This window comes from Epinephelus lanceolatus, chromosome 10, assembly GCF_041903045.1.
Source record: "Epinephelus lanceolatus isolate andai-2023 chromosome 10, ASM4190304v1, whole genome shotgun sequence".
NCBI lineage: Eukaryota > Metazoa > Chordata > Actinopteri > Perciformes > Serranidae > Epinephelus > Epinephelus lanceolatus.
The window spans coordinates 26,572,056-26,586,505 of NC_135743.1; the positions used below are offsets into that span (position 1 = coordinate 26,572,056).

General features: G+C 40.6%; 1 protein-coding gene across 1 annotated transcript in view; it reads right to left on the reverse strand.

The window, feature by feature from the left end:
• Window positions 1–3,339: 3,339 nt before the first annotated feature.
• sntb1 (syntrophin, basic 1) overlaps window positions 3,340–14,450 on the reverse strand; it is a 59,647-nt gene continuing 48,536 nt past the window's right edge. Inside the window, exons 7-8 of the mRNA XM_033641343.2 lie at window positions 12,168–12,397; window positions 3,340–6,940 (exon numbers count right to left, since the gene is read on the reverse strand). Of these exons, the coding sequence (XP_033497234.1) occupies window positions 6,848–6,940; window positions 12,168–12,397 (323 nt within the window). The 3' untranslated portion in view covers window positions 3,340–6,847. The remainder of the gene's footprint in view (window positions 6,941–12,167; window positions 12,398–14,450) is intronic.

The following is a 14,450-nucleotide window of genomic DNA, read 5'->3' on the forward strand; positions in this document are numbered from 1 at the left end:
CATCACATTGAGAAACAACAGTTTAGTCCACCTTGACAGAAAACTAGAGCAAACCTTTATTAATTTGGTCAGAATGAGAAATATTAAGACATTTCACATGAGTGTGTACAGTTCAAGGATTTGTGTGCAATGCTTGATGATGACAGTGAGGACCGCCTGCACTGCGCATCAGGCACTCTGAAATCTAGTTTCCTCTGCTTAGAGAGAGAAATGTCACAAGGAGCCACCCACAATCTGAAGCACATCGCCGTGGCCAAGCATCCCGCCATCTGGAGCACAGTGAGCTCCTGCTGTAGCTGAGAGGCTTTGTAAAAATTACTTAATTTCCAATTTGTACTGTGCCACAGTATAACTCTGAATTCAGTGCAGTAGGGACATAGGTTGGATGATTTGGTCCTTATCTCACATTCTCTCTCAATCTATCCCAAGACTTCTGAAATTACTCAAAAAAGTTTTAAATAAGGATTAAATAATTGCAACTTTCACCTTTACAAATAAGACTTATTTTTCTAACAGGTGACCTCACTTTTCTTCTAGACAATGGAAGATGCTTTTGAACAAATTAGCATTAAATGTTAAATGCCAGTTCAGTTTCAGTTGGACTTATTTTGGCTTTGCCCTTCGTGGCTATATTGTAGGCTATGTCATTTCCAATGAATATCACAATATAAAATGTGTTTTCTGTTTAAAAAGTACAAAGAAAGAAAGATAGCATGTACTCACCGATCTTTGAAGTGGTTACCTCTCCAGGTATGCACACAGCTGTTAGCATGATTTGTTTCCATGATGGATTCAGTGTGGACAGAGAGCAACACTTGCTTTCTGTTAGGACATGGTGTAAAATTCATATTAGCCATGCATTTCTCATAAAAAACATTAAAAAAAAAGCAGGAGATGCACAGCCAGGACACTGTCAGGAATGTGTTTTTCGCATGGAATTATAGGACCCAGTCAAATGAGCTTGGCAAAAATGATTTTGAAGTATATATCAAGTAATCCAAAGTATTTAGATTACATTACTTAGTTTGAGTAATCTAATAGAATACATTATAAATTACATTTTACCTGCCTGATATCAGACAGAATTGCTAGCTTGTTACACTCTGTTCTTCAGTCTGACATTGTGTCCACTTTAACTTATTTCCATAGTTGAGAGGGATTCAGTTTTCCCCAACCAGTTCACTAGAGACAAACAAATGTGCCTGAATCTAACGTCATTGTAAGTCCACACTGATGCGTACTTACCTGCGTACTTTACCTTTGATGGGGATTTAAGAGTGGAGCAGAGTGATGTAAAACAAACTGCAATGTCAGGTAATATTGAGAAGACATTTTGATATAGGACAGCCTTGTTAGAGAAGCATCTATCTTGTCATAGTAGTTGTTACTCCTCACCTCCTGCACTTACAGTGCAACGCTTAACAATGCTTGACAGTCGTTTTTTTATTTTAACCGAGAAACAGCTGATTCATGTTACGATGCCTGACAAATCAGTGACTGATTATCAGTCAACTTAGACTCGCTAAAGTGGACAGATTTAAAGGTCAGCACCCAGGCAAACATTTTAGGGACCTCACTCATTAACCCTAACCCTCCAGTAACCTGTGGTGGAATACGTAACTCCCTAACCACTAGCCCAAATATCAACTTTTTTGGCAAATGGAGACGTGGCGTTTTTCCCCATTTGACGGAAGGCCACCACAACCCTACCATAACCCAACATCACCATCCAATATCAACCCCACCAAAACCACAGATTCAACTAGGACCCCGCCCCTTCAGTCACCCCATCAAACAGCCACCACCCACTCAAAAATAAAACTGGACATGCCTCTTCCTCTGTGGTGATGGTCTACAACTTTGCTTAGGGACCGAACCCCCTTTCCACATCATCATTTCTCTCCTTCCATGTCACACACCAGGTCAGCAGGCCAGTGCACCCCAGTTGAAACCCAAATCCTAACACCTGACCCTAACCACTGACTCAAAAATCAGCGTTTACCCAATTGGAGACAAGCTGTCCCAGTTAACTGGTCTTTAGTCATACCCACACACACACACACACACACACACGCACACACGCACACAGAAGCAGTTAAGAACCTGTGAGGACCTGCCACAGCTGAGGAATGCAACAAGAGACTGAGCCAAGAAAAAAGCTTTTCATTCAGAGCTGCTTTTCACACACAAACAAACAAACAAACAAAAACCTTTGCGGAATGTGTTTGCACTTCATTGAAGTATCCACTGTGTGCACATGAACATCACTCTGGACATTTATTAGCACAAACACACACACACTGTCTCTCACACACACAAAGTTTATGGCTGATTGCTAATTGATCTGGCTCTGTTCCAGCCCCTCAAAATGAAAAGCGGACAGTCTAAGTCAATACGGCCTTCTGTCATTCTTTCTCTCTCTCTCGACAATGAGAACACAGGCTATTAGTAAGCGTGCATGCTTGTGTGTTAAAATTTCTCACTTTGTGTGTGTTTTTTAGGTCCTAGATTGGCTCAAACACATCTTTCTGTCTGTCTCAGTGGGGAAGATGACCTGTAGAGAGTTCTTGTGTTTTTCTTTCACATGATGCAACAATCGCTATCTGCAGACGTTTAGTGCCCCACTGAGAGTCTGAGTTGATCCAGTAATGATCCGAGCAGAAGGGAAATGGTGATAAATACAAAGAGGTCTGGAAAAGGTGGAAGAATCTGCTAGTAAACAATGTCAACTAGTCAGCAATGTCAAGAGTTATGACTGTGCTCGAGGTCTAAACTCTTTACCCTCAATTACATGAATGTGTCCATCCATCTGTTTATGTGTGTGTGTGTGCGTGTCTGTGTGTTTGTGTGTGAGGAAAAGAGAAAGGATGCCAGCTCATTACCTAGGAGCCAAGTAAACAATGTCAAAGAGTTACGATTGTGTTAAGTGCTGCCTACAGCTCAATAACTTCCAAGCTCTTTGGCTAAAGACACATGAATCCTTCCTGCTGAGCTGATCAATAAAACACTTCCCAAATCAAACTAACCTGTCACTAATACTCAGTAAATTAGTACACCACCTCTCATCCTAACTGTCCTCAAGATAAAATACTGCACTGCAGAGAATGTGTGTTTACAACAGGGTTCATTTCAGTTCTGAATATGGAAGAAGGGAATAGTCTAATATCCGACTACTAAGAACCAGCATCATTAGCAAACAAATTGCAGATGTAATTTACATTTTAATATGATTGAAGTGAAATTTAAGCTCTCCAAAGCCCACGTTTTTTTCCGGGCTTCCTCTGTTGATGAGAAATGAATAAACGACAAGTGAAGACAATAAAAAACAAACTCATCGTGTCGTTTTTGTTAAATAGATGATTTATGTGCACCGTTTGAGTTAAAAACTAGGCTTTATCATTCTGAGTGACAGTACAGTAGCTGCCAAAGGCATCGGAGTATTCTACATATCAAAGCAGCCTTTACTCAAAGAGCTTCTCTCCACTTGAGGTTATCAGTAAGTGCTGGCTTCTTGGCTGAACAAAAGTGTTACAATACTGCCACTATCTTTACGTTTCAAAAAAACAGATGATATTTCTTCTAGAGAGTGGTGGGATTACAATGTGTAAATCACTCTTCACAGTGTGTGTGTGTGTGTGTGTGTGTGTGTGTGTGTGAATCATAGACTGTATATAAAGATGGACGAGCTCCTCCAAAGTGAAGCCAAAACACCTCGATTGCTCCCTGTTGGCTGGCTGCATTACAGATCAGAAACCCCGCCCCTTCCATGTTAGCGGATGGAGATGGGCCCAACTAAAAATATGTCAAATTAATTTTTCCTAAACATGGTTTCTGTCATTTTAGATAGTTCTTCATGCTAGGGGTGCCATGGGGTGTGGTGTCATGATTGACTGGTCAGAAAGGTGTGTGGGTGGGACCTCGATATTGCAGACATCGCTACTGGGCAGACTCTGCCTCCAATGATGTCACCAGTGCAAGACGGCAGCAGCCATACTCCATACTTCATTTTTGCAATATTGGAGGAAGTGGAGATGCTTTGTCCATCTATATATACAATCATTGGTGTGAATGATCACAGGAAATGTGTGACTGATATGAAGAAGAAAGCAAAGACAAAATCACTGCTGGTTTCTGCACTTATAAGCAAAAGTAAAGTAGCCATAATAGGAGTCACATTGTCGCATTCAAAATTCAGATGTCTTCTTCTCAGTCATCTGAAGGCACAAGGAAAGACCTGGCAGCCAGCCATGGCAGAGACAGTGCAGTACACACACACATATGGGGACATACCAAGAAAAAGCGTGAGGGCGCTTGTTATGACTTCTTACGAGTGCTTCTACAGTGTTTGAATTATGAGGACATGGGCAATGTCCTCACAAGTCAGTGGTGTCCTCATAAGGTCAGTGCCAATACCAGTGAAATGTCCCCATATACAGGCTGCACCAACGCACCTTCAAACACACACAGACACACACGCACTGCCATGGCTGCTGCGGGACTAAAGCAGGATTGAAGACTCCAATCATGGCTACCTTGCCTTAATGAAAGACAAATGATACTTGATGAGGTGATTGTGGCACCGTTTGATTGAGTTTCAGTTTTCGAAATGTGAATATTAGAAGTACTCAAGAGAGAAGTTTGCTGTTGTCAGATAACCAGGAAAACAGGATCAGTTCCAACAAGAGTATCAAAGGATTTCAGCTAGTAAATCCGGCTTATAATCATGAACAGTTCCTTTTCCACTGGGAGCGAACAGTATCATCATGTCTGATCAGACTGCAGACCCTTTGGAGAACAGTTTAACAGTTTGGGGAAGTACGCTCATTCACTGTTTTGCTGAGAGTTGGATGAGAAGATATATATGCTACCACTCTCATGTCTATCCGTTAAATATATGGGGCTATAGTCCGAGGCTAGTTAGCTTAGCCCAACATGGGAAACAGCCAGCCTGTCCACAAGTAACAAAATCTTCCCACTAGCATTTCTGAAACTCCTCAATGAAAGGCGAACTTCAATATTTTTTACCTTTGCCCTTTACCTTTCACTGGTCTGTTTGTTATTGTGACCAAGTCTTGCTCGAGGAGAGGTCTCATTCTGAAATCTCAGGAGAGGTGACTTCTTGCAGGAAAAACAACGGTGGATACGTTAGCAAGAGTTAGAGAGAGGACTGCCAGGAAGAGTTCATCATATTTCGCTGATCTGAACGATGTGAAAAAGTCTGTGAGATTTCAGAATGAGACTTCTCCTTGAGCAAGACTTGGTTACACACACTAACAAACAGACCAGATCAGTGAAATGTAAGGAAAAACATTACATTTCTCGGTAGGGTCTTTTCCATAATGTTGTCAGACACTTCTAATAACAACCTGAGCCTGGCAAAAACAAGAACTTTTAATGGACATGGTATAAAATTGCCCATAGGGATTACAGTGCAGCGGTCTCTCTCAACACTCAACCAATTTCAAAAACTTTTGTCTCCATTACTCACTTTGACACAAAAACATCAGAAAATAGGGTCATGGTTAAAAAAGTTTCTCTTTAACCAGCTGGCTGTTTCCCTGTGTTGTTGGTCATTAAGCTAAGCTAAGCGGCTACTGGCTGTAGCTTTATATAGACCATCATCTAAAATGAAGAAGCCAACTTCCCTGAAAAATCAAACTCTTGCTTTAAATTATCTGCTCAAAATGTGTTTAGTATTCAGAATATCACTTCATTATTTGGTTATGGTACTCTCAGGGATAAATTAATTATATGCATCTTTATCCTTATCATAAACTTCAGTGCATATGTAATACAAGTATTTCTGTGGACACTAAAGTTGTATGTATCAGAAACACAACAGTAAATGCCACCTGGATCCTCAAATTGCCACAGCTGCAAGCTATTAAGCTCGGGTTGTTCATGAGTTGGATATTGTTTTTTTCTGGTTTTGAATGACTAACAGCACCAGGAATTTAAACGAGTGATTAATGAAATCTGAATGCTTGAGTATATTGTAATTCATCGTGACTGAAGCCAATGTTTTTTGATATTTGAAAGCATCAGAACTGACTTCAGATCACTGTCAGATCAGTCAAACACTGAAATACCTTGACCACCGCATAGTCACAGCATGCAACTTGTTAAAAGAATACTGTGACATTTTGAATTTGAGTCAGCTGTCATGTTTTGGGTAATTGTGCGGGTGATTGTGCCCGCAGAGTTCCAATGATGAATGCTGACACCACACTAACAAGACATTTCAGGGGACGCTAACAAAGACAAATGCATGAAGTTTTTCCACAGTGTGTCAAGTGTTTGGTGAAGAAAAATGACTGAGTGAAATTCAGAATGTCCTTTCAGAGCTAATGGTGAATAAATTATATAATTGGTAAATGGAAGGCAGTTTGCCATTACATTTTGATTGAATTAAAAGTGAATTCTTCTCATCCACGCTGCATGTGTCCAGTCCTTCCAATCACACATGTGACAGCAATGCCCAATCTGTCTTCGTCTGTCCGAATGTCATCTCTCTGCTTCTAGCCCAGTCCTGTTTTACTTCTGTGGTTCTTCAATCAACACTTCAGCCCATGCAGCCCTTAAAGGAAGGGTTCATCACCCCCCCCCCCCCGCCCCCCAAAATCTGTCATTTCACTCAAAGCAAAACCAACCTCAAATGGTTTCTCCAGTGTTTCTTTAACTTGAAGACCCAAAAAGGTCAATTTCCGGATAGAGGCTACATTCACTCAGCTTGGGTCCCCGACTAAAGGAGTTTGACGTGATGTACTACTGCATGCGGGCTGCAGAGAAGTGTAAAAACAAGCTGGATTTCTGTTTTCAAAGGAGATGAAATGTCCTTTCAGAGAGGTCAGGCCACCAGACCCAGGCGGGAGATCTTTGCAGAGAGGAAGGAGTGGAGGATGAAGACGATTGGCTTCGGGCACGAATGGAGGTCCAATTGCTGGAGGAGGAAGCAAAAAAGTCAAAACCACAGAATTAAGTTGAAGGAGACAGAATAATGCAAAACATGACGGGGTAAAGAGGAGAGAATATGATTAAAAGATGTGAGGATTCATAAAAGCAGGAGGGATGACAGAAAGGAGAAGAGGCAGGGGAGGGAGGGAAAAGAAAAAGTCTGTAAAGCACATGAAATCATAAAAGTAGATTCAAAACTAACTACACAGACAACAGTTCCCCATGAGGCAAGGATTAGACAGACCTAGCTGGAGCTAAGCACACACAAACATCATCACTGTGAACAAAGCTCTGTTCATAGCCTGAATCAACAGAGGTACTGTGACTCATATCCTGTTCCTTAGGCCTATAGGGACATTGAACCTATAAATTCACACTTAGACTACTGTTTAGTCGGTCATATTGAACACTGAGGAGGTTTAAGAGGCTACCTCATCCCCAGCAAACCCAGTGCAATGAAATATGAGTAAACCTACACACCAGTGCTGATCCACAAAAGTCTTGGGTGTCCACAGAGTCGGATTTTCAGGATGTTGGAAGTTTTTTAGTGTGGCTTTGGTAGTGCCAATGTCAGTTGCTCTGTCTGTTAGTCCAACACCGAAGTATTCCCACTATTGGATGGATTGCCTCGAAGTTTGGTATAGATGTCCATGGTGGCCCAAAGATGAATCCTAATGACCTTTGCAATCCCCTGACTTTTGATTTAGCATCACCAGCAGGTCAAAGTTTTTGTTTAGTGAAATATCTCAATATCTACTTGATGGATTTGCACAACATTTTGTACAAACGTTCATAGTTCAGAGATGATGAACTGTACTGGGCTTGGTGATCTCCTGACTTTTCCTCCAAAACACCACCAGCTGGCTGAAATTTATGGTTCAGCAAAGGGACTGTTCATTATTTATGAGAAGGGAGGAGGTTGTGCAAAGCGGGGGAGGCACTTCAAATAATTTTTTAAGCACTGGAGAGGGGGTTATGATTTTTTCTTTGGCTTAGGGGAGCGACATTCAACATTTATTTTAAATACTCTCAGAACCCTAAACCCTGCAAGTGCGTTTGAACAGTACAATAAATGATAGGCAGATGTTTGCCCGCGGCATTTACATATCACCTTGGGTTTGTCCTTCACCTTCTCAAAATGATCCCACACTTTCCTGCCCGACATGTTATTAACTAGCCTGTGTAATAACCGCAGGTACCAGCCCTGTAAATTAACGTGACTCCTGTGTGACTGCTGAGCATGGCCACTTCCTGTATCTGTCCTTTCAAATTAAATTCCCACATGGTCCAGTCATATAGGTTTTGATTTATTTTGACAAGGCACAGCTCCTAATAGTTTCATCATTCATTCCTAATAGTTCTTTTTTTTCCTGTAAGAAAGTGACCAATGAAATCTCGCCGACTAATGACCTTTGTGGTCGACTAACATTTGGTCAACTATTAGGGGGCAACCCTGATGAAAACAAAAATCATCGTCAGACCTGTAAATTTCTTTGAACGCAAAATGTGCGACAAGCATTTCCATCAAAAAAGGCAATCAAATTGAAGCTCAAAATAGTGATATTTCATCAAAATCACTTCATTCTATGTCACACTGAAAATATGAAGAGAAACCATTTGCACTAACCACATCCTGTATCAAACATTAAGTTCTGCGCTTCTGTATGGATGAAAAAGGCTTTTTTTTTCCAACTTCATGATTTCGTTTTTAACTTTTAACTTCTGATCTTCACAGGGTAAGTTTTATAATCAAATAAGAGCCGACGTCCCAAGTAACTGATATTCTAGCTGCTGCTGCCACTCTCATGTACGTTTCAGTTTATTTGAGAAAAATGGTCATTATGTTGCTATTGCTGACTGTCTGCATGGTGTGATGTGTGTGTGTGTGTGTGTGTTTGTGTGGGTGTGTAGGCTTGTTAAATTTTGTTGGTTTTGCGTGTGGCTATCCTGCACCCATATTCTGTTGAAGTGCACAAACAGCTTGTGTGATGATGTGATTTTTAAGGAGGATTCGAATTTTGCTTAAGTGATTAGCTGTTTGTTTTGGCGATAACTCCCTCTGTGCTGTTTGATGGTTAGCTCCATATGTACATTTGGTGGGAAGTTACAAAAATCTGGTTATTTATGTTGAAGGGAGGGTCATGCTTCCCCCCTCAGTCACTCAGGGAGGCTCCGGGTAAAGACCCCTGGTCACCCCCCTCTGATAAATAACGTACAGTGCCTAACAGATATCAAGTGAAATATATTGACAACTACTGGGTGGATTACCATAAAACCCTCAGAATGAACTTTGGTGATCTCTCAACTTTTCATCCTTTAAATTTGAATTCGTCCAACAGCATACTTTGGTTTACAGCCAAATACTTGTTAAAATGGCAATAGTGTCAACCTCAGTTGTACTTTATATTTAGTGGTAATGAGCAAATATTAGCATACCAACATGCTAAACTATGATTGTGAAAATAGTAAACACCGTAATTGCTAAACAACAGTATGTTGCAGCATTGTCATTATACGCATGCCAACTCAGGCATTTAGTAAGCATCCAGCACAAACACCACTGTGCCTCAGCTACAGCACTGACTCTTAGTCTTCTTATTTTGTTTTTTGCCTTGCTGATCAATCACAGTGGGGACGTGTATATAATGTTTGTTTTCAAATCCACAATCAATGGTTTGGCTTGATCCAAGCTCTATAACACATTTTCTGAACGAGGGAGTTGAACTGTCAATTACTGTGACAAAATTAGACATACATAGTCCCTGCCAACTAATGACAGTATAGTCAACACTTTGAAAAAAAAAAAAGCCCAGCTGATTCCACTTTCAAATGTTAGTTAATGAGCCATCAGCCACATCCACAAGTGCCTTGGGATTTTTATAAAGCCTCGTCTATGACTGTGTTGGGATTCAGAAATGCTACAGACACTAAAATCTATTCTGCTAAGTTAGCCAACAGAGGGTTTTGAATCAAAGCTCTAAAGTCTTTGCTTATTTGCCTTCAGCATAATCTGAGCCGTGAAACACGAGTGTATTTGACAGAAGTTTTATACGGAGCTGTGCGTGGACTGTTGTACAAAGAGTACGAGGCATCGATACAAAACCACTCAGTTTCCAATTTGTAATTCCCATAAGCCTAGAGAGTAAATATTTTAGTTTTCACTGTCACTTTATTTTCCAGCACACGGTAACTCACAGTGCTGTGGCTTTATGAATGATGAAACATCAGTGTTGTGTTTTTGGGTAAAACAGTTGGTGCTAAGGGAGGGGGCTACTAGAGCTAATCCTCCTGATACCAGCATTAATATTCATATCAGTATTGTCAAATCATTTCCAAGAAGCTAAAAACTTTTCAAATACACTGGGTAGTGAGACTGGTAGTACTTGGTTGTTTTCAGGTACACACATCGATAACTTCTGACAGTGGCCCCTGAAACACCTGGACGTTCATACAGAGAGCTGTTGAGTGAGCGGTGTAAACAGATTAAAACTCTTACAGTAAGTGGCAGGCTATTTTTAAAGAAAACTCTCCTCTCCAGCGCTCTTACCTGGTAAGACCTGCGTATGTGTGAAGTTCCTTTTATTTCAGGAGTTGTTTTATGATGAAGTGCTGTAATTTACTTTCTGCTGTACCACTTTCCCTCTGCCTGTCTCGTGTACTTGTGCTCCTGTTTGTGTTTGGCTTCATTTCCCAGAAGGCCTCCTGAAAACCCCTGAGAGTGGGTATGAACTTGTTCTATTTATTGTACTGAGTTGTACACGACCACAGCAGAGTAAGCTTGATATTTCATTTTCTTTTCTAACAGTGTGACTTGAAAAGCAAAAACTAAAAAGCACAGTTATTTTAGGCTTAAAGAAGTACATTTAACACAGCTTCACTTGGAACGGGATATTACTAAGTATAATTATTACAATTAGTACAAAATGTTTTGTCTTGTACGTTGGAGAAGATTAAAAAGCTTTTAATTCAAAATTGAAAGTATAAATGTTGCAACGAACCCAATCACTATAACAAATGTTTGCATTGAACATTTCTGCAAACCACAGATACATATGTATGTTATTATGTAGCAGATATGTTGAAGCTTTATGTTTCTCAACAACAATGTGGTGAAGGTGCGCTTACGTATGTGCAAAAAACAGCTGGTTATGGCTGGATAAGATCATGTTTGGCTTAAAACAGCCCTTTGTTGCATGTCATTCGCCCTCTCTCTTCTCCCCTAACACTATAGCTGTCCTATCGAATAAAGGCAAATAGTCCCCCAAATATCTAAAAAAAAAACAAAAAAAAACACCCAAGTTTGGTGGCTCAAACGTGATTAATGACAGTGTTGTTGTTTGTTTGTTTGTCTGGGACAGTGGTCTGCAGCTTGGCAGGCGTCTCACCAGGGAGACATGCCGTCCACCATCCCCTCCATCTCCATATAACGAAGTCATGTTGTATATTACAATGAAGGTGTGACAAAATACAGTACATACCCCTCAAACATATTACATCACTTTAGAAATGCTGGTATGATACGTGCAAATGTAACGTATTCCTGATTTGCAGAAATGTACACCCTGAACATTGTTCTGGCGACCAGGCTGGGCAAAAAAATAAATATTCATCTGTAATAATATGTTCAAATCAAAAATTCTGAGACTATAAGCCTTATACTCCAGCAGGGGTTGTTCCCAAAATGCACCATCTGTCTGACCAGTTGCACCCTGTTTCTCTGTCAGTAAATTAGGCTGTCCTTCTTACTAGACCAAAGCAAATAAAGAAAACTAGCAAGCCATGCTAAAAGGGTGATAATGACACCAAACCATCTAACAGGTATTGTGTGGAAGCATTTTGGATTTGGCCAAATAGACCATGAATGATGGAAACATGTCTGTTTTAATTACAGTAGTTTTGGATGAGGCTATATGGGTTCAAATTCAAACAAATTACGTTAGTCTAGATTTGTTTGAACTCAATTTTTTTAAAAGTAACAATCTGGTACATTTGCAAAATGCAGCTTTGCATTCTTGTCTATTGAAGCAACTACTGGGGCAAAAAATGGCAAATCAGCCTCTTCTGTGATGGTTTTCTAGCTGTGTGTTTGACTATTTATATGCAGAACAAAACAGAGTTTCAGTGGACCATGAACACGAAGGACAACAGAGTTCCTATCAGAGCACATCTTGTCACATTTCTTTGTGTCAGAAAAAAACAAATGAAACACTCACAATCTCCCCCTCCTTCCCACCAAAGTCAAGGAAGAGCATGCGAACTCCGTCGTCTGAGGACATCTTTAGTTTTTCGTAGGGGTAGGAAAGGAGCACTCGGGGCCTGGTGGGTGTCTGAGGGCCTCTCTCCTCCCAGCTCTCCCTGTCTCCCAATCTGGGGTCAGCCAGCACAGAGAAGCCCTGTTCATAGTGGATCACAAGCCGGCACTCTTGATTCTGGTATAGACAACCTGGAAGATAAATAGATAGAATATTTTAATCCTTAATTGTTAGCTAATAAAAAAAACACATGAACAAATCCTTCCATTTTTCACTGTCCCTGTGTTAACAATGAGTGGATGAGAAAAATATCAGTTAAAGAGCACATCAGAATTTCAGACGCCTAACGCATTATAAGTAAGTATAACTAATAAGTCATTACAATAAGGCAAAAATTAGACTGAATCACAGACTTTTATGTATGTAAGTAGCAGTATGACTTTAAATGCATATTGTGGACTTCATAAATGCATATCCTTGAATAACCGTCTCTACTCCTTACTTTTAGGGATGATACACGTTTTCTGATGTCTTATGACTTCAGTGCCAAGTGCTGGCCTGTATTAGAAGGGCAGGGTCACTCAATATGATTAATGCATTATGTTACATGCAGGGCTGGACTGACCATCTGGCAGACCAGACACTCTCCTGGTGGACCGTTTTTTTTGTTGCTGTTGTTTTGTCTGATCGGCCCATAAAACAGGTAGATCGGCCCCAAGTGCTGCTGGAGCCACAACACCTCGGCTTGTCGAAAAGTCAGGTAGTAGGAGTCGCGTGTGGAGACATTTTGCATTTGAGGCAGATGAAAGCGGAGTAATTATAAACTCGCAAAGACCAGTGTGCAAACGGTGCCTCCGAAGTTTCCAGACCAAAGGAGGAAACACTTCAAACCTGGCTAAACACTTAAAAGACAGACACCCTGACTTGTTTAAAGAATTCATGGTGAGTGAGTTTCAATTTACCATCACTTGTGTTATGTTATACTTACCCTGAAATATATGTTACATTATTTGGGTTTGAGAGCCAGCTTACTACGTTTATAGGGGCAGCTACTAGTACTCGCTACCTTACGTTATAACTTACCCTGTAACAGATGGCTAACGTTTAAAGAAATTTAAAGTTTGAAACAGTTTTAATAAAGTAGTGAATTTAGAAATACATGAGTTCTGTTGTTTGTTTTTTTTTTTAATTTTTATCGTGGGATCAAATGAGTATCGAGAATCGTGGAAATTCACTGGTATTGGTATCGACTACTGAAATTCTGGTATCGTGACAAGCCTAGTACTGATACAGTCCATTAAACATTCATTCAGAGCTTTTTGTATAGGCCCAGTTGAATATTGCCATAATAATGTGTGGTTATCACAAAAACCCACAGCATATCTGGATTGAGACCATTTGAGAACCACTGCTTTAGAAAATCTAAGTCATGATAGGAGACTATGGCCAATCACAGATCATTTCAGTGAGAGGTGTTCCTATAGGCTGTTCTACAAATGCAGATCTCTTTGGTGAAAGCCTGATCCAGTGCTGGAGAATCCTGCTGAGAAAGTTCCTACTCCAGCACACAGCAAAGCTACCCCAAAAAAGAGTCTAAAGGAAAGTCTGACAATAAATGAAACAATACATGTGTCAGTATCAGCAAAGCGTTTCAGAGATATACAGAAAATGTTGGTAACAGACTACCCGTCTGACAACCAGAGCTAAAGCCTTAACTTCAAGTTCACAGTATGTAGCTAAAGCCTCCAATCACAGCGTATCCCCTGCCTCGCTCCCCGCCGTTACAGAACACCTTACTGGGAGGAGAGTATGCAGCAGCTTGACCCACAGTCAGCAGCAGCAGCGACCCCAATCCAGCCAGCACAAACGCCAGCTCAGGGGGGACCAGACAGCCCGGCTCCCCGCCAAATCAGCAAATGTTCTGTGTCTGCAATTACACAGGTTAGACACAGGTTAGACACAGGTCAGACCCAGCGCTGCTGTTGGAAGAGGGAGGAAGTACTTTCAAATTCTGCTGTTTTTTTGTTGTTGGGTTTTTTTTTTTTTTTAATAGGTGTAGGTAGGCTTTAATAGGTGTCTCCCACCATGTTGAAAAACCCTAAACCCTTGCATAATATAATGTATACATACATACAGTATATGCACAGAAAACACAGAATTCTGTAAAAACAATAACGTAATGTGATACATTTCCACTGAAAGTGAATAAATAAATGTTGAATAAATTAACTAAATGAATTTCTG